Genomic DNA, 19,894 nt, shown 5'->3' on the forward strand with positions numbered 1-19,894 from the left:
TCCTGCAGAGACACTTTGACTCCAAACAGTCACTGCAGTAGGGCGTTTATATAAGCTACTTAAACTCTGCACATGTTAATGTCATCTTGAAGGATTAGATCCTAAATGGGTTTTTCCGGGCCTTGCCATAAGCCGCATGCTGAGTTTGCCTAGCAACACACGCTGGTTTAGTCTCAAGAAAGATGGTGCAGGGTGGTGTGGCGGTAAAGGACCACCAGCTCGACACTGCATTGCATCATTGCGTTAATGAACGACACAGGCGGTTGATGCATGTTGGTCGTCCGTGTGGCTGACTTCACGGTTTAAGAAGCCGCCACAGTGGCTGTGTGAGTGTGCAGAGGGCAGCGAACAGGAGATTATCTCATATCCAGCTGGTCAACAACATGCTGCCATGGCCTGCAGGCTAATGAGTGATGATCACATCAAATAAAGGAGTCAGACAGGAACTGAGCCCACGGCCCAGTGAACTTACACCGTTGCACACTCGCAGTTTGGAATCCATCCGGGAGACGTTTGTTTACGTCTGCATATGATGCAGATGAATCATTCGGGCTAAACTTATCATCTCAAATGAACCCAGATGCACTTGAAAAGATGATGTCATCATCGCTCACAGACCTCTGCTGTGTAGTAGCAACACAGGAACAGGAACACGCTATCAGGCCAACAACTAAATCACTCGTACTCCTGCTCGCCCTGCCCAGTGAGTTTGCTGTTTTTCTGGGATAGAACCGCAGTGACAGTGTAAATATGGTGCCTGGCTATATTGTATGTTAGCTGAATAATCAGCCTTACTTGTAAATAAAAAAAGAGTTTTTGTTAGGGTTTGGCACTGACCCGTTTTAATCTTTTAAGTACATAAAAGAATTGCATAACATTTGTTTATTGCATGATGGCTTTTTGACTTCTGTCAAAATAAGGGTTCCGCCAAGGGACTCAACCTTTCTTGAGACGTTGTCCCTTGTTTTTATTATTTAATTTATTTATTAATCGGATTCTCATAAAGGGGAACTGCACTTTTTTGGAATTTTGACCATCAACTATGAAGCCCTCTTAAAAAAACCCTCGAACAATGATGCGTCGTTTGATGACATGCTGTGATCATGCATTAACACGTACACTGATGATAATGTTAATAATAGTTGCAGCTCTGTCGACAACACGTACGATGTCCGCTCTCATTGGGATGGCTGTGTCTTCCAGCACAAGATGTGTGCTCCAGCCCTCAGGTAAAAAAATGCTGATGGCAAACAATCATCAAGAGCTCGGTAAAATCTGTGAATGGTGCTAAGACTAGCAATTAGCGAAGCGTCGTGTTAGTGAGTATCAATGCGCAGCGGAAATACGTTTTGATGCACTGATGTATGGATGAATGGTAACTATAATTATAATTAACTGTAATTATAGATGTGTTTCTACTTTGAGAAACTCCCACAATTTGGAGTTCAATGTCAAGTGATCAGTCTGTGCTCTATCACCACACTCTTGAATTCAATCAATACACCCCTGGAGAGCTTGACCTTGAAATTTCACTGACTTTGACTACACTGGATATTTCCATTATTATTGTTTCCCGACTGTGCTGCCTTTGCAGCAGCTGGCAACAGCAAGGCTCCTTCAGGTGGCATCCCGCAGCATGGTGCCAAGTATCTGGGCCAAAAACATGCTTGTGGCACCTTTCTTCTCCACCAGTAAACCTGGGCCACCATGCAGCTTTCTCAAGGCAATGTAGGTCAGGCTGTGACACTGCTGATTAAAACTGGATTTTTGTCATCCATTGGGGGGGAGGAGGAGCATGTGGATAAGAGATGGGAGGCTCATAAGCACTGCAGCATCAGCAAAACCATCGCCTCACAATCAAGACGTTGGATTGAGATGCTCGGTTCTTTTACGTTGCTAATAGCTACCACTACGCTTGAAAACCACTCGAGTTTAGGAATCGTGAAAGCTGCTTCGGTGTAAGACTCACTGCACACGCAGCGATTCATTTCCCAGAATTAAACAGCCGACCTTGCACAAGGACTTGGTTGCTTTGGAAGTAGGGATCCACGCTGTGCTTGGTGGCTTTAACCGCAAATCCCAAGCCCCATTGATTGAGTGGTGTGTAAGTGGTCGCTGCGTGGATTACTTGGGCGCGTGTTCAGTGTAAGATGTCCATATTACTGCTGCTAGTGTGGAGGGTGAGCAAGGCACCTAATTAAATGCACTCTGATCAATATCTGGCTAGTTAATTTAATGAACTCAATAGGTTGGCTGACAAATACTAGACGAGAGTCTGTTTCTGTTTGGTACAAGTTATATTTAGGGGGGAAAAAGGAATAAAGCTATGTACAGAATGAATTATGGGGTATAGCATGGGCCAAGCTAATACATTGTAAATGAGATGATCCCGTGTTTTTAGACAAAGAAAAAAGGCCGTTTTATATTCACGAGGGTCGCAGGCATGGTGGAGCCTATCTCAGCTGTCTTTGGGCGAGAGGCGGGGTACACACTGGACTTGTCGCCAGCCAATCGCAGTGGTGGAAACTGGTATTGCATTCATTTTAAGTTGGCTAGTATGCAATCCAATGTTTCCCATACATTCATTATTTGTGGCGACACCGCTTCAGTTTGCTTAAAGAAGACACTCTTCAAATGCAAGCGATAGTAAACAACTGGCTTGACAAAACAGTTCTATCAGTTATCAAACAGAACGACTTACTTACTCTGGGTACAAACCAAATAATTAACAGCACAATATGTAATAGGTACTAGGGTTGGGCAATATGGACCTTAGCATAGATCAGGATATTTTAGGGGATGCATCACGATATGAAGATATAAAACTATATCAAATATTTTTCCACTTTTCTGACCTCTAAATGTGGTTATAATGTCGTATTCTCATGTTAAACTATGCCAAAGTTGCAGATAATGAGGTTTGTGCATTTGGAAGTCAGCACCGGAAGAGGTTTGGGATGGCTCAAAACTTCAAGTTACTCAATATAACCTTGGTTCTTTGACAGAGAAAAGTTTAAAAAACGCTTGGTTTCAGAGGGCGTTGCAAAACTGTTCTTTTGTGATGTCACAGAGGAGCCGCTTCCTTATGGGCGTGGTTGTAGCCGCAATACGCTCTCTGCCCTCCTCAAAGCTCTGCTTCTCTGTTTACAAAACAAGCTCAGGCAGAAGTGATTGCAGTTGGTGATTCACAGCAAGAGAAAAATATTTTCATCTTGTCAACGGCATTTCACATGGGACTGTTTTTGTGAACATGAACGTAAAATACCAGCCAAACTGTTGCTGAAGCCAGAAGCAACGCACTCTCGTCCTGAATTAATGCATTAATGTCGGTATTAGTCGTTTTCTTATCATTAGAAGAATCTATACAGGTAAACTGGTACATAAAATATATTGCTGCACACAAACACTGAGTTAGACAATGACGACAAGAAGAAGCACAGTTGTAATAAATTGAAGAAAGCGACCGGAACCATGCGACCGTGACGGAGGCATGGAAAAACTCCCTCTAAGGAAGAAACCTAAAACAGAACCGAGACATTGTATCATACATTTATTCATTTCAGGCTTACTCTGTGGGCTACCGCACAATGAGACACAAACAGTGTTCTATGACAGCAAACACTGCACAGTGCACTCGGTGTCTCCATCCTGATTATGAGTCCACACTACTTTCTGAAGCAGCTGCTGACTGTCCCAAACCTCCTTGTGTTTCTCTTTAATAGAGCATCTCCCCTTCCACCTACAGCATAGCCAGCAAACAGTGTGTTGCTCTGTGCTCAAAGCTAACATCTCAAGCAAGAATTGCAGATAGAAGAGCATGAAATTCCATATTTTTTCTTCCTGTAATTTTGTAATTCACACAAGAAAACACATGCACTTAAGATTCTGCTAAGCAAAAGTGAAGTCATTCAGGTCAATTAGTGCTTTTAGGTCTTCCTGGAAGACTTGAGTGTGTGGTGACACAGGGTTAATTGGACTCAAAGATTATGTTCTTGCAGGTCATGTTTAAGTAGCCTAATGGCATTGGCCTATATGGTAGGAGAGGAAGATCACAAGCAGCCTGAGTGCAACACACACACACACACACCTCATCATCATTGACAACATTCCATGTGTACTTTTTGCTCAGCAATATTAGGAATAGGCAATCACTGAACATTCAGAACACCTGCTTCCATGCTTATTTTGAGCAGAATAATGCTGCCCAAAGGAGTCGTCATAGCATGGTGGTAAGTCCATTTGCCATTGTTGACATTATGTTGTGCTTCTTTAGACAGCAAACCAGCTGAGACTGAAGCAACAGCACTGCACAAAATTAATATAAGACGACCCCAAATAGAAGACTATCCCTCTTTTTCAGTACCTGTTTTTGGAAAAATATTTCTGAAAACCAAAACAAAGACAAATATAGACCATTTTTATTGTCCCATTATTTTTATTATTATAGTATTGACTCCCCCACTGCTCTTTAATTTACTTGGATGGCCATATAACAACTTTATATTGACGGTCCAATACACATTGACAGTTAATTAATAATAATACACAAAATGTGGGTGTTGTATGTTAATTAGGCTGCAAACTGGCCTCAGCTGAGTCATAGCTGTTTCTGTTGTGATGTGGCAAAATGTCACTTTAGACGAATGTCTTGTAGGTGGTGCTAACACTCATCCTCTGTAAAGGTCCACCCAGCTAACTTCTAAATACCTCTTATTTATATTATAACCTCTTATTTTTTGTAGGTATGATCAGGTATTTGCATATTCTTATACCGACTTCACACTTTTTCTCTAAAATTGTTATTTTTATGTAGAGTGTTATTTAGTCCTAAAATGTATTATTTATCTTTTAGGACAGAATATGGACATATTCACAGTGTGGCCTTAAGATTTAATACAATGTATGTAAGGACATTTTAGAATAAAATTTATTTACAAAACAGAACTTCAATATCAAAAAAAGCTTTTTTCACTCTTCATTCCATATGTAAGTGCATTTTACTTAAGTGAATTTTCTTTTTCTTTTCATCCAAAGAGTCATGAGATGTGGCAGCTTGGTTGTCGCAGCCCCTAAATTATACAATAGGACAGAGATCTGTCTGGCACTGCACATGTTCATACTACACTTATTGCTTTTTATTGTATCTTTAGACAGAATGAGTGTGTTTGCAAAAATGTGTTGGATTATGTTTGTATTTTTCCGTATTTTTGCCCTTTTTTGCCATTTCACATAACCTAAACATTGGTGACTCACTGTTCATGCTTTTTTTTTTTTTTGAGACGACTTCCTGAGGCCACAGAAAGTTGTAAGTGCCACTAATTTGATCTAAATCCGAATTTGATCGAACTAGGATGTATGTGAAGTCCACATCAACAATGAGTTCCAGCCATTTAGAATTATTTCACATTGTTTTCAGCATTAAGATTGTAATTTTTTGTATTTTTAGTTAATATTTTTGGGTGTGTGGAACACATTATTCCTGGAAAAAAATCTCCTCAGTTTTGTATGTTTTGTTTTTCGCCTGACCTTTTCACAAATTAATGATGAACTCTATTAAATCAGTGATTTTTATAAGGGTTGAAGTTTTGGTGACAGCCAATGGTTAGCATCTCATCAGTTAGATTCTCATCAGTGACTTCTGAGCTCGAGCTTGGATTATGCTACGTTCACACCGACGCCAAATGTCGCGCTTTGAATCGGCGACGAATTCGGCGTCATTTTTCAAAAAATCTCACGATCTCCTCAGATATGTTTATGCTCTGTTAAGCTCTGTTAAGCAATGGAAAATTTCGAGATCCCGACTGCATCCCGCCTCTGATCCAGAGCATAATAAAGATGCAGCAGATCCATTGATCCTTTGAACCAAGCTCTGTTAAGCTTTCCTACGCTTTGAGCAAAACTTTGATAAGCTTTGTGACGCTTTGATAAGCTTTAATACGCTCGCCCCGCTTTACGCAATTTGTGACAGATCGCCTCAAATTTTTAAACAGTTTAAAAATTTTTGGCGCTCTTGCCGAATGTCCCGAATTGCTCAAACCTTTCTTACGCTGTATTACGGTCTTTACGCTTTCATTAAGCTGTGTTACGCTTTGCCGCCGCTTTGCTCGCCGATTTAATTCGCCATCGATTCGGCGTCGGTGTGAACATAGCATAAGCAATGTCCGCATGTTGAGCCAGTAGTTTGTGTTGAGAGACTACTATTATGTAGCATTTGCACGTTACTTCTGTCATGACTGTGCACAATCAACCTATAGGAGACAGCAGAGTAGCAATGTAACAGGCCAGATGTATATATCTTGAATATTTAGAAAATAATTACTTAAAAAAATATTATTTTATTCATATAAAAATGTTTTAATCAATTAATTTTCCTATATAAATGTAATAGTCATGAAAATGCACAATTCGTACATGTATTTGATATAATATTCACCAGATTTAAAAGTTAAATTGACAAGTTTTCCATGGATGAGCAACATGGATACTAAAAGCCACTTAGATGAAACAAGACTTCACATCCTGGGTGAAAGCTGTTGTCTAATGCTGTTAGCGCTTCCTTATGGATCAGCGAAGATTGGCCCGCCATTAATCTCCTCTACCTCATCAAAATAGACTTCACCTCAGCAACCGCTTAAGCGTGACTTTTACCTGTTATGAAGGGTGGTCCTGTTACATAACAGCCATGAACAATACCCTTTACAATGAATTAAAATCAAATTCAAAACAAAAGCAATAGTTTGAAGTTCCTTGCATATTTAATCTATTGAATTTTTCTAAATGATGATAAAATATAGACGATATCTGTATTACATGTATGCTAACATGTCGTCCAAAGCATTTTTGGGCACTGTCATAGTTGTTTGACTCTTTTGAGTAACTACCAGATGTTATCTGCCATGTACAGACTAAAAGGAAGTGTGAGACCTTCCTTCATGGCCTTTTCGAACGCTTCTTGTCGAGTCGTGAGGTGAAGTAGGAAAATATTGTGTTTTGTGTGAAAGCTCTTGAAATGTATTATTTTGCAGACCCAGTTAATAGCACCATTTTGAGTCATCTGTGCCCAGACTCCTCAGTCTGTATCACCAAGTTGACATTTCAGGGTTTTCTGTGGACACCTGCAACACTGTGCTCTTTATCTTTTGCTACGATTTAGCTCGCTCTCAGTTTCGGATACAGCTCCCTTGTGAAAGCTGCACAAGCTGCTGTGTCTTATCTAGCTCGAGGGGGATTACCCAGCCAACTTGAGCAGGATTACTGGTGGAGGAGAAGGAATTGGCTTTGTATCGTGAAGAAACACATCAAATGAACTGCGGACAGAGCAAACGTAATGCTTTTGACGTTTCAATCACTGTGAGCTTTTCTTTCTCAAGGAACTGAAACTTTTTGACTGAGCAGAGTTTACTTTTATTTCAGCCCATGGACATTCTTCCTAGTTTCAAACAATAGTGCAAAGGATATCAATTCAAAATGCGGAAAGGAAAAGTCTCATGGGCAGTGGCTTTCCCAGCCGTTTCTATTGCTCTCTAAACAAATTAGACGGAGGCAAAAACACCAGAGCAGGGCTGTGTTATTGAATTACTTCTTGATGTGCTCCCCCAAGAGGATAATTTACAGAAGACTAAAGGGCTTTGGTGAACTACAACATGAAGAAATTAGTTTGTTTTGCACTTATCTAGCAAATTGGGATTTGCGGCAGTTTGAAAAAGTAGTGCAGTGTAAACAACCCACGGCTGTGGTCACGATTGTGAAAAAAATACCAAACATGATATACTGTATATTCTTTTGCATCTTTTATAGTTGTTCATTTTCACAGTTATAGGTCTGTAGTTACTGTCAGGCAAGTGTTGAGTCAACTGATTTGCACCCAGGCAAGGCCTACTTCCCCTCAACAGGACACAGCCATCCAGGGACAATGAAGAATAAATACCGCTTTGTCTACAGACCCGAATATCCAACGTCCAAAGTGAAACTAAATTCAACACAGAACACACTGTACACACTTCTTCATGCGGGTGGAAGGAGTCTAGAAGCAACCATATTTGGTAGCATGTTGGTGTGTAGCCCTTTGCTACGAACATGATACAGCAATCAATTAGCCCGATCTCGTGGCGGAAACCGGTATTTTTTAATCTTCAAAATTACACCGGATTGGCCGCAAATGAGATCGGGACATCCCTAGTTCCTTGCATATGAGATAGTTGGTGCAGAAACGGCTGATTGAGAAGTCAGTATGGTCCCTTGTAGATAATTCATCTTTTTATTTTTTTTATTTGTACTTTTTCATGTTTTTTTAGCTATTTTTAGCTTCTTATGTTTAAACGTTTGAATTTATTGGAATATGTAATTATACTGTTTGTTACTCCTGTACATCACTTTGGGGCGGTAGTCTTCTTCTTTTTCTTTCGGCTTTTCCCTTTGGGAGTCGCCACTGCAAACCAATCTCCTCCATCCAACCCCGTCTCTCTCACACCAACTGCCCTCATGTCCTCCTTCACTACATCCATAAACCTCCTCTTTGGTCTTCCTCTATGCCTCGTACCTGGCAGCTCTAAACGCAGCATCCTTCTACCAATATATTTACTATCTCTCCTCTGGACACAAACCATCTCAGTCTGGCCTCTCTGACTTTATCTCCAAGGCCTCTAACATGTAATGTCCCATTTGATGTACTCGTTCCTGATCCTATCCATCCTGGTCACTCACAATGAGAACCTCAGCATCCTCATCTCTGCTACCTCCAGTTCTGCTTCCTGTCTTTTCCTCAGTGTGACTGTCTCCAGACCAGACAACATGGCTGGTCTCGCCACAGTTTTGTACTTTGGGACAGTAGTGGCTGCTTTAAAATGTGGTATATAAATAAACCTGACCTTGACCATTTTGACGGGGCAACGCCTTACTGCAGCGCGGCTTTATCATCAAGGGCACCACGCTTCTTAATGCAATTGAGTGTGGGCACGCATCTCAGTGAAAACGGACGCACAAATATTTGCATCCATTGTCTGGTTGAGCTGTCATCAGCTTCTACAATTCATGTCACTAAATTTCCTCTTTGAGGTTTCCTGTGGTGAAAGCAATTGTGACGTTGTTGCTAAGGGAAAACAACATCGGGTTTCTAAGGAAACACGTGAGGTAGAGAGAGCCCCCCCGCCTCATTTGCCACACCACAGGCCAACTTCCTTGTCATATAGAAACTCATGTCTCTTCCATGGAACTGCATATTGTCATTGTGCGTCACAATCTGTGCATCTTTGTTTTGCATTTTCATCTTGTGTTTTTGCATATTTGGGGAGGCTGAGCAGTTTGGTACTTCTTCTGAAGGCTCAACATTTCACAGAAGGGATAAACCCTGCATCTTTATTTTCCTTTCGGTGGCTGTTGAACCACGTTTCCACTGTCTTTTCTTTTGCTACATGTCTCGTCCTGCCTCAGTGACTTTGTTTGTGTTTTATTACATCTGGGAGCTGTTTGATTAATGTGTGAATTACAGTCCAAACATGCTTGATGCCACAGGAGATACAGAAATTGAAGACGGAACAAAATTAATAAATTGACTTTAAATTGTTGGTTGCACTACTCAGCGGTTGGTATAAAGTTGCTCCTTACCGCTATTACAACATTGGTTCTGCTGTAATGTGGAATATACTTTTTATTAAGTGACCATGTGGTCAAAGCGAGCTATGTTTTATATCCTAAAAAGCTGCTATTTTTGTGTTGAATTTTTGTGTCCATTGCATGTGATGGGATAGCTATTCCTGGCGTTTGAACATCTACGTGGAATCTTCTGATGTATACCAAAAGTGCAGAAGAAAACAGGGCGTGAATCATGTGGTAACGGCAGAGGAAGTGGGATGATTTTATTTTGACAGTAATTTAATTGATGCAGGGGTGGCTGCTCATATGAGGATGGTGTCTGTGTTCCAGATAGTCTCTTGTGACCATGATATCATCTTTTGTGACAAACTGAGACTTATTTTTTTCATGACATTTGATAACATTTGACTCCTGACTCATTAACAGCACTACTGTTTATTCACTGTTGGATGGCTTTGCTGTCAATTATTAAACAGTAACTGTCCTTTTTTTCAAATAAAAACTTCTCCAAGTGACACCGGAGATTGGCGTTCTGAGCTAAACATTTTCATAATGAATGTAACAAAACAAGCCAACTGTAATTCAGTGGACCCTCAATCCACTCTGGACTCTCCAGTTAATCTCTGTTTAAGTTGGATGTACATTTAAGATGTCTAACTAGTTGTCACATTTGCAGGTTTTTGAAATCGCAATGACAATCGCTAATGCTGATCACTTGGATATATTCATACATGAGATTTCCACTGTAAATTAGCATTGAGATAGCACATTTGTTTTGCAGAGCTACAAAGTAAAGGCTCTAAAATGGAACTTGCGTCCCACTCTTTTAGAAGTGCTGGTGGCTGTCGAGAGGCGGGGTACACCCTGGACTGGTCGCCAGCCAATCACAGGGCACATATAGACAAACAACCATTCACACTCACATTCATACCTATGGACAATTTGGAGTCACCAATTAACCTAGCATGTTTTTGGAATGTGGGAGGAAACCGGAGTACCTGGAGAAAACCCACACACGCACAGGGATGACCAAGTGGAGAATTGTTTTTTTTAGTTTTTAAAGAGTATGACATTTTGTATTAGTGTACTAATTCTACACTAACAGATCATTTTCAACAGCAAACTCTTTTGGGCAAAATGAAATGTTGTTGCCAGGTAGTGAAATCATTTATGTCCACATAAATTGAAATACAGTGATCCCTATTTTATCACAGGTAGCTGGTTCCAGACCCAAACGTGATAAGTGAATTTCCGTGAAGTCGGTTTGCTCAATGTCCATAAATGGAATGTTTTTGTTGAGCATAGAAAACTCTTTGTGACCCTCTAAAAACACCCCTAACACACCTATACACTCGTATTACCAACTATATAGCCATAATAAACATAAATCAAATATTTAAGACATAAATAAGACTCATGCTCATGTTTGTGTTGCTATAAATACCACAGGGAATGAGTGGCAGACAGGAAGTGATGTATTGGGTTCAGTTTTGAATTTAAGTGGCAGCGTGTGTATTTCTTAAGATTTCTTATTCAGGATTATTGTGCCTGTTTCAAATTTAAATTCAAACCTGCAATAAAAGCCTTTTGTTCTGGTGATTCCATGTGGTTCCTTGTGTTTCTCACCAAAAATTACAGTAACATTACTGACACCTAGTGACCAGTGTAGAGTACTACATATATCACCTCTATGTATTCTTAATGGCTTATGCGTATTTGTATTTTAGTTCATTTAATAGCCACTTTATGCTTGAAAATGCTTAATTTGGGCAGTAATGCATACAATTTGCTTAATGTTTTTACGAATATGCTCTATTCAACCATGAAAGACCATTATTTGATAATATATTTTTGAAAAACTGTGATTACTATATCATATAGCCTTGCAGATACTGTTAAAATATATATATATATATATATATATATATATGTTTTTTTTTTTTTTATTTGATCTATCTGCTATTCTTGTGCAGGAATCCTCTTTTCCACTCTGGTGTTTGGGCCTGCGTGTGGTTTTATCCTGGGCTCCGTCTGCACAAAATATTATGTGGACGCGATCTTCATGGACACCAGTGAGTTAGACAAGTCCAAACTGTTTCCTCATTAGGATAAAGTATCTCTATAAATTAACAATATTTGACTTGCACTCAGGTGATCTCGGCATCACTCCAGAGGACCCGCGATGGATAGGGGCCTGGTGGGCGGGCTTCCTTCTGTGTGGTGCCTTACTCTTTAGCTCTGCCCTTCTGATGTTCGGCTTCCCTCAGTCTCTGCCCACCAAGGAGAGAGAGGAGGGGCCTGACAGTGAGCAGGCCATGCTTCCTCCTGCTGCTCCTTCGAGTCCTGGCTATGAGGCTCCAAAGACCAGCAATGGTGCTGTGAGCAACCACGAGCGGCCCAACAGCCTCACCTGCTGTCAGCAACTCAGAGGTGCGCCTTCAACAAGCATTTAAACAGAATGACATAACTACTATGTATTCAAGCACATGAAATAATAGCAAAGTGTTTGGCCCATTAATGTACACATAAAAAAATTAAAATTATTTTTCATAACTTATTAAAATTTAATGTGAAATTTAAATCTGTTTCAACAGTGAATTATTGTGAAACAAGCAAAGCTCTCATGCCTTAGTGTTGTAATTCTGTCCACCCCCACCCCCAGTGATCCCCAAGGTAACCAAACACCTGCTGTCAAACCCCGTGTTCACCTGCATCATCCTGGCGGCCTGCATGGAGATTGCCGTTGTCGCGGGTTTCGCCGCCTTTTTGGCCAAATACCTCGAGCAGCAGTTCAACCTCACCACCACCTCGGCAAACCAGCTGTTAGGTCTGAGCACCATGTTCATTTCTTAGTTAATGCTGAGAGACAAGCATTCATACGCATGTTATTAAACACTTTGATAGCATTATTTCACAGGGAATTTCTATATCCAAACACGAGTCTTTTGTCTTGACAGGCATGACTGCCATTCCGTGCGCATGTCTGGGAATCTTCATGGGCGGCTTATTGGTGAAGAAACTCAACCTGTCGGCGCTTGGAGCCATCCGCATGGCCATGCTGGTCAACCTGATCTCCACCGCATGTTACATCTCCTTCCTGTTCCTGGGATGCAACACAGGCGCCGTCGCAGGGGTGACGGTCACGTACGGCAACAGGTAAGAGAAGCTCCAGTTAATACCTCCATTCAATTCACCACAGCATGGCTGACGGGTGTTTGGTCTACAAAATCAAATAAATCGCACAGGTTCAAAAACAATGGCTGTAGACAACCTCCTAAAGAAGTTTCTCTGGTTATTAACTCCACAAGATGGCAGTATCTGTATTTGAAGTAGCATTGAGTGGTCAGCATCTGTTGCTGCTATATTGTCCAACATACATTTATTAATTCATTCATTTTCTACCACTTATCCTCACGAGGGTTACGGGGGTGCTGGAGCCTATCCTAACTGTCTTCAGGCGAGAGGCAGGGTACACCCTGGACTGGTCGCCAGCCAATCACAGGGCACATATAGACAAACAACCATTCACACTCACATTGGTCCAACATACAGTACTTCTCAATAAATGACAATATGGTCCAAGTGAGCTAACATGGCCTTTCAGCTTTCTCATGCACTCCAAATCATTACTCAAATTTAAAAAATAACAGCCTTTCCGCAATGAACACCTGTTTCCAATACATAATCTCCTCAGCTATAATTAGCATTTACAATACTCCTGTTAGCTATCCGTACTGCCTTCACTACACCAACAGCTTGTGCATTAAATTGCTTAGCAATGTTTGCTATTTTTCCCCATTGTGGAGTCACTTCTGCTAGTAAATAAAGGGGTAATATTAAAGCTACAAGGGATTGGGAGACTTTTATTAGAGGTGAACTATGCAGTCAAGATGTGTCAATAAAAATTCTCATCACTGCAGGTCCTCAGGGCACAAACTGCCTCATATTTTATTCAAACAATTTTGTGTCGTCTTATCGAGCCTATAAAAAAAAAAAAAAAAGATTGGCTGTCCCAAGAGCGGCTGCTGTACGGAATATAGATGCAGCTAACCTTTACTGAAAAAGCTCCTGGAAGTTGTGAAAGTCTATATGGATTGTTGACAACTTAATAATCAAATAGGGCATCAGATCTATAGAATATAAACGAAATGATTCACAATCTAAACAGATTGAATCCAAGAGTTGTATGAAAAAGGTAAGATGCTTTAACATGTACAGTAAAATGTCTACATTTATATACTTTAGCTTTTTCATGGACAGTTGGTACTCACTGAGGCACGGTGGTTGAGTGGTTAGCGCGCAGACCTCACAGCTAGGAGTCCAGGGTTCAATTCCACCCTTGAACGTCTCTGTGTGGAGTTTGCATGTTCTCCCCGTGCATGCGTGTGTTTTCTCCCGGTACTCCGGTTTCCTCCCCCATTCCAAAAACATGCTAGGTTAATAGTGTGAATGGTTGTTTGTCTATATGTGCCCTGTGATTGACTGGCGACCAGTCCAGGGTGTACCCCGCCTCTCGCCCGAAAGACAGCTGGGATAGGCTCCAGCACGCCCGCGACCCTCGTGAGGAAAAAGCGGTAGAAAATGAATGAATGAATGAGTTGGTACTCACAGTGCAAATACTTGTGTCTGTCGAAGTACTTTGCAGGTGGGCAACAAACCGGAAGCTCCGTGCATCAATCACTGTAACTGCTTCACCTCCTCCATCAGTCCTGTTTGTGGATCCAACGGCGTCACCTACCTGTCGGGCTGCTTTGCCGGCTGCACCCACACCTTTGCTCAGGTTGGCGATAAAGAAAATTGATGTAAACTTTAATCCTGGAGAACCTCATTCCATTGTGTTGTGCATGTACAGCAGGGGTCTCGGGGCCATTGGAGCTAGGGTCTGGGCAAGACTGGGCCGCATCAGGTTTTCCCCCCAAAAAACAAAAAAACGCATTTATTAAAAACAGAAAAATGAATAAACTTTGCTTTGGTTTCGATTTTCTACAAGAAAAGCTCTGATAAAACATTCCACTGTTCTCAAATATTTAATTTTTATTTTTCTACACAAAATAAGATGAAAAATAAATAAACAAATCAAGAATAAAGAAAATCAATCAATCAGTAATAAATAAATATAATAATAATAATAAAACGGCAAATAATAAAAACTTAAGAAACCACATATAGTTGGTGGGTAGACAAATTTTTTTCAGATTAAAATGAACAAAGCATTATTAGAGCCCTGTAGACATGACAAAACACGACTATAGTCACATTTATACTCTTTTTATCTACAACATATTGCGCAACTGCAGGGTCTTGAGACACATGCTAAATCGCAAACTAGAGAGCTAGCCTTCAAGTTATTTCCTTTAAACTTAAATAGCCAAAAACTTACCACTTCCACACGGATAGGGAGGATAACTATTAACAGTTATTTAACCTTTAACATGAACATTAATCAAACGTAATAATTTTTTCTGGGTACATGATTCCATACAGCATCCATATCAAATTTGCGCGGGCCGCACTAACATTAAACTTTCATATCAAGGCGGGGGCCTCAAACTACTGTCCTGCGGGCCACATTTGGCCCGCGGGCTGCGTGTTTGAGACCCCTGATGTACAGTATTTAATATGCAAGACACATGTTTACACAAACTTTCTCATGCTGTTGCATTTTGACTGGTACTACATATAGTATATACAGAGTATAACAATATTTTCTTCATGTTGACGTCCAGATTCAAGTACGGCAGCCTGTTTATGCTGCAAACTTAATTGCACCCTCAGCTGGTTGCTGCCAAATGGGGAAATCCATAATCCATCCATCAATGCTCTACAAGCATTTAAACAATTAAAGTCAATATATGTACAGTATTTAACACGCCCATCCATAATGCCAAGTCATTGTGATGCGGTGCAGTATACTGTAGCGGTACAAATCACCTGTAAATCCTTGTGTGGAAAGCAGACACTGGAGAATGCTTACCCATAATTGGCCTGTTTTCCCCCCCTTTTCATAGAACCTGAGTGGATGTGCTTGTATATCTGCTGACAGCGAATTCGCCACAGCCGTTCCAGGAAAATGCCCGACCACCGGCTGCCAGGAGGCTTTTCTCATCTTCCTGTGCATCATCTGCTTGTGCAGCCTGGTGGGGGCCATGGCCCAGACGCCCTCTGTGATTGTCCTCATCAGGCATGTCCGGATGCATGATTGTAAATAGGAGTCATGAAAAAGTAATCATTTTGTTTATTTGCTTTTGAAGGACTGTCACTCCCGAACTGAAGTCATACGCACTTGGGGTGTTGTTCCTTTTGCTGCGACTCTTTGGTAAGACACTCATCTTTTACTGTACTTCATTTGTCATTTAGTCTTCTGGTTTCTGCTACATTCTTTGTTTACATTTCACATGACGAACTTACAGTGCAACAACTAGCATGCCGTGATTTATGGCAAAAAGTGGATACATAGGTTAATTGTTTACCTTCTGCCATCTAGTGGAAGAGCATGTAATTATTCACATGTGATATAGATTAACAAAAATCCATTATTTGTAGTACATCCATCCATTTTCTATACCGCTTATCCTCACTAGGGTTGTGGGCATGCTGGAGCCTATCCCAGCTGTACACTCTGGACTGGTCGCCAGCCAATCACAGGGCACATATACACTCTAAAAAGTAATTCAGAGTATCTGTTGACACCACTTGATTTAATACATAAATGCAATGTAAAAAAATGTAATTAATTGATTTAGATAAACTTTCCAAGTTGCTAACTTTATTTTTTAAGTTATGTTCAAATAATAATGTTGGCTATTTGATTAACTTAATTTAGCATGTCATATACACTCAAATTTTATTGTTGGTAAGCTTAAAACAAAATTCAAGTTGCCATGACTTAATAAAATTAGCTTGGTAACATAATACACACACATATATATAAAGTTACTGCTACTTAAAAAGCTGTGTGTATTGTTATTATAATTAAGTAGACAACAAATTAAACTACTTTGAATAAAATGATTAAGGCAGTTGACTTAACATATTTCTTTGAGTTACGAACTTAAAAACTTGTCCCTATGACAACAATTATTCAGTAAGCATTACTTAAAATGAGAATTTGAGTGAAGAGGAAAAGCTCATTTGTGCAATGCAATATTGTTTGTTGGTTCAAAGCAATTTCAAATTAAGTTGTCATAACTAAGAAAGACTAATGGAAATTGTTGCGTTTAATTTTTTTTGTTGAGGCTTAACATTTATTTTTTGAGTATAGACAAACAACCATTCACACTCACATTCATACCTATGGACAATTTGGTGTCGCCAATTAACCTAGCATGTTTTTGGAATGTGGGAGGAAACCGGAGAAAACCCACCCATGCACGGGGAGAACACGCAAACTCCACACAGAGATGCCAGAAGGTGGAATCAAACTACGGTCTCCTAGCTGCGTGGCCTGCACGCTAATCACTTGTCCGCCATTCAGGTTACTAGATTACTAACCTGTTTATTAAAACAAATAATGAGAGGTGTACAAAACATTATGTAAAAAAACGAGACCTTACCATTATAACCTTCCTGTGTCAAAAGAGGAAATAAATCTATGCAGGACAGTGGTTAAGTGGTAATATATTTATCTCTACAAACCACTCGGAGTTGATGGCACCAGTATAGTTCAAGTATAAATAAAGACACTAACCGACCGACCAACCTTGAAAAAAATTGTATATTATAATCTATATTATAGTGGTGCCTGCCACTCACACCACCCCCACCCCCAGCAGTGTCTAAGAAGAGTATATTTTATTTACAGTACTGCTACCTGGGACTCAACCATTTGCATTCTGAGGCAGGGGGGAACTTAAATTCCCCTGTCCGAATTTTAATCCAAGCGTTCATGAAAATGTAATGTGTACTTCTTTGACGTAGAAAGTGTTGGTGTGATCCTGTTAACCAAACCGTCCAAACAACGCCCCGTGGTTGTCGTCCCACAGGGTTCATCCCGCCTCCGCTCATCTTTGGCGCCGGGATAGACTCCACCTGCCTTTTCTGGAGCTCAGACTGTGGCGACAAAGGCGCCTGCCTGTTGTACGACAACCTGGCCTACAGATGGCTGTATGTAAGCTTGGCCATCATCCTGAAGGCCGTGGCCTTCCTCCTGTACGCCTCCACGTGGTACTGCCTACGCCGCAACTACAACACCTACATCAAAAGTCACGAGGCCCAGATGTCGCCCAGCGAGTTCTACCCCTCGCTCTCGGACGGGCCCAAACTAGTGGACAGGACAAAGTTCATCTATAGCTTAGAGGACCACGAGTTTTGTGAAAACATGGAATCGGTTTTGTAGGCCGTAAAGCGACAAGGACGATGTGGACTATTCATATTGTTTTTTAGTATTAACAACGATGAACCGCTGCTCTGCTGTCCTCAATACAAAGGGTCCACTTTAGGTGTGTGATGGTGCTGGTGGTAGAATTGATGAGCTTGTTGTGTTGTTGCTAGGCAGACAAAGACAACAAATTGTAGCTTCGTGTGTTGACTGGAGTGGTGTTACTACTACTAGTTGCCATATTCTTGTAGCTCTGGTCATGGCTGCAGATGTGCATGAGAGGAAATGACAGCACTATCTGTCTTACCAAGGAGAACTATGGCCACGCCCCAAAATAAACATTTAAAGTCCTAGAACGACAATAAAGACGTAATAATGAGAAGAACAAGAATACATTTTAAAATGTTTTTATGAGAATAAAGTTGAAATTTTATTTAAAAAAAATAAACAATATTACAAAAAAATAAATGCACGTGTGGAATTTTTTGTCCCCCAAAAATGCTTATTTTCCCCTCCAAACAACTTGTGACGTATTACTTACGGATATGTTATTCTTATAACGTCACAAAATAGATTTTTTATTGAGTTTGAAAATCATATCACATAGTTTACGTAACAGATCACCATTTTTTGCAGTCACTGAATTTTACTTTCTTCCTGTAACTTATTTTTTTTCTGTATTTTATACTCAACTTTACATTGGAGTACATTCTTAACAAAAAAAAAAAGATTTGTACATGAAAAAATACACTTACCAAAATGTATTTTTTTTCTCCAAAAATTGCAACTCATGTAACTACAATTTATTATTTGTCACTTTTTTTATTTTTTGTCACTTTACCCCTATATTTCTGTAACGCTCTCCAATAATACTATAATTTCATTAATGACATTCAAACTTTTTTCTCATAACATGTCAAATGTATTCTGAATATTTGTGTGTGCGTGTTGCCCTTGTACTCCTTGGTAGTGTGCGTATTCAGTGAGATGTTTTCCGTATTTAACAAAAGTCGGGGTGGTTCTTCATTAGTACATAAGTTGCCAAGCGTTTACAGTCATTTGATGAGAGAGCAGAATCACCCTGACTTTACTACTCTAGTGGCCTCTTAGATATTTTTCAAATGAAACCAAACTGATTGTGTTCAGTTTAGCTTCTCATGCTGGATCAGACACACACTGTCGTCCATACTGTTGAGAGAAAAAATGTGCAATGATATTTGTGTGATACATCATACTAGTTAGTGTGTCTTTTTTTGTTTCACAGTTCATTCAACAGCCTATTTTGTCTTAATAAGGGATTCTACAAATAAGATGTTTATTTTCTTTGGACTCCTGCTCAGAGAGACTGCAGGAGAAGAAAAAGATTACGAGTAATATATTTGTTATTCTGGGGGGTCCAGAATGCTCTATTATATTGATGTCGGTGATTATAGTCTTCACTTCCTGTATCTACAGTATATGATGTCACAAGAGATGATTTGCAGTGAAGGTAATAGAAACATAATGCATCTTCAGATTAGATCTGTCGTAGCTGCAGAGACAACAGGACTGTGTGTATGTGTGTGTGTGTAGTCAAAACACGTTTATTCTTGGTGTGTGTGTGGAAAATTTCAATTTAAGACAACTTGTTACGATGCTACTGATCTCTCAGCAGTTCTAGTTTTGACCTTGTCTCTTTTCTTACTCTTTTGTATGGCATTTATTTTACTCTGGGAATAAATACTTTTTCAATAATACTGTGGTGAGTGACCGTGTCTGCAATCTGCAGTGAGCGCTCTGATATGAATGGTGCAGTAGAAACTGCAAAATTGATATCCAACAGGACTGTATGACTTTTGAAAAGTGCAAACAAAATATTGCTTCCTTGTTAGGACTATACATGAATCAAATGATAATAGTAACTAAACATCTTTTCTGCTCGTGTAGCCAGATTTGCACCAAAATACTGTATTCACATGGGTGGGAAGAGATTATGTAATCTTGCTA

General features: G+C 40.1%; 1 protein-coding gene across 4 annotated transcripts in view; it reads left to right on the top strand.

Annotated features, from left to right (window-relative positions):
• The window catches only part of slco3a1a (solute carrier organic anion transporter family member 3A1a), a 35,520-nt gene extending 15,876 nt beyond the window's left edge, over positions 1 to 19,644 (top strand). For all 4 annotated transcript variants that reach the window (XM_058075206.1, XM_058075207.1, XM_058075204.1 and 1 more), the window contains 8 exons: positions 11,565 to 11,663; positions 11,743 to 12,021; positions 12,254 to 12,418; positions 12,549 to 12,747; positions 14,227 to 14,371; positions 15,600 to 15,772; positions 15,843 to 15,907; positions 17,574 to 19,644. In XM_058075206.1, the coding sequence (XP_057931189.1) occupies positions 11,565 to 11,663; positions 11,743 to 12,021; positions 12,254 to 12,418; positions 12,549 to 12,747; positions 14,227 to 14,371; positions 15,600 to 15,772; positions 15,843 to 15,907; positions 17,574 to 17,926 (1,478 nt within the window). In that variant the 3' untranslated portion in view covers positions 17,927 to 19,644. The remainder of the gene's footprint in view (positions 1 to 11,564; positions 11,664 to 11,742; positions 12,022 to 12,253; positions 12,419 to 12,548; positions 12,748 to 14,226; positions 14,372 to 15,599; positions 15,773 to 15,842; positions 15,908 to 17,573) is intronic.
• Positions 19,645 to 19,894: the final 250 nt, after the last annotated feature.

Source organism: Doryrhamphus excisus, chromosome 6, assembly GCF_030265055.1.
Source record: "Doryrhamphus excisus isolate RoL2022-K1 chromosome 6, RoL_Dexc_1.0, whole genome shotgun sequence".
In the NCBI taxonomy this organism is placed as follows: Eukaryota; Metazoa; Chordata; class Actinopteri; order Syngnathiformes; family Syngnathidae; genus Doryrhamphus; species Doryrhamphus excisus.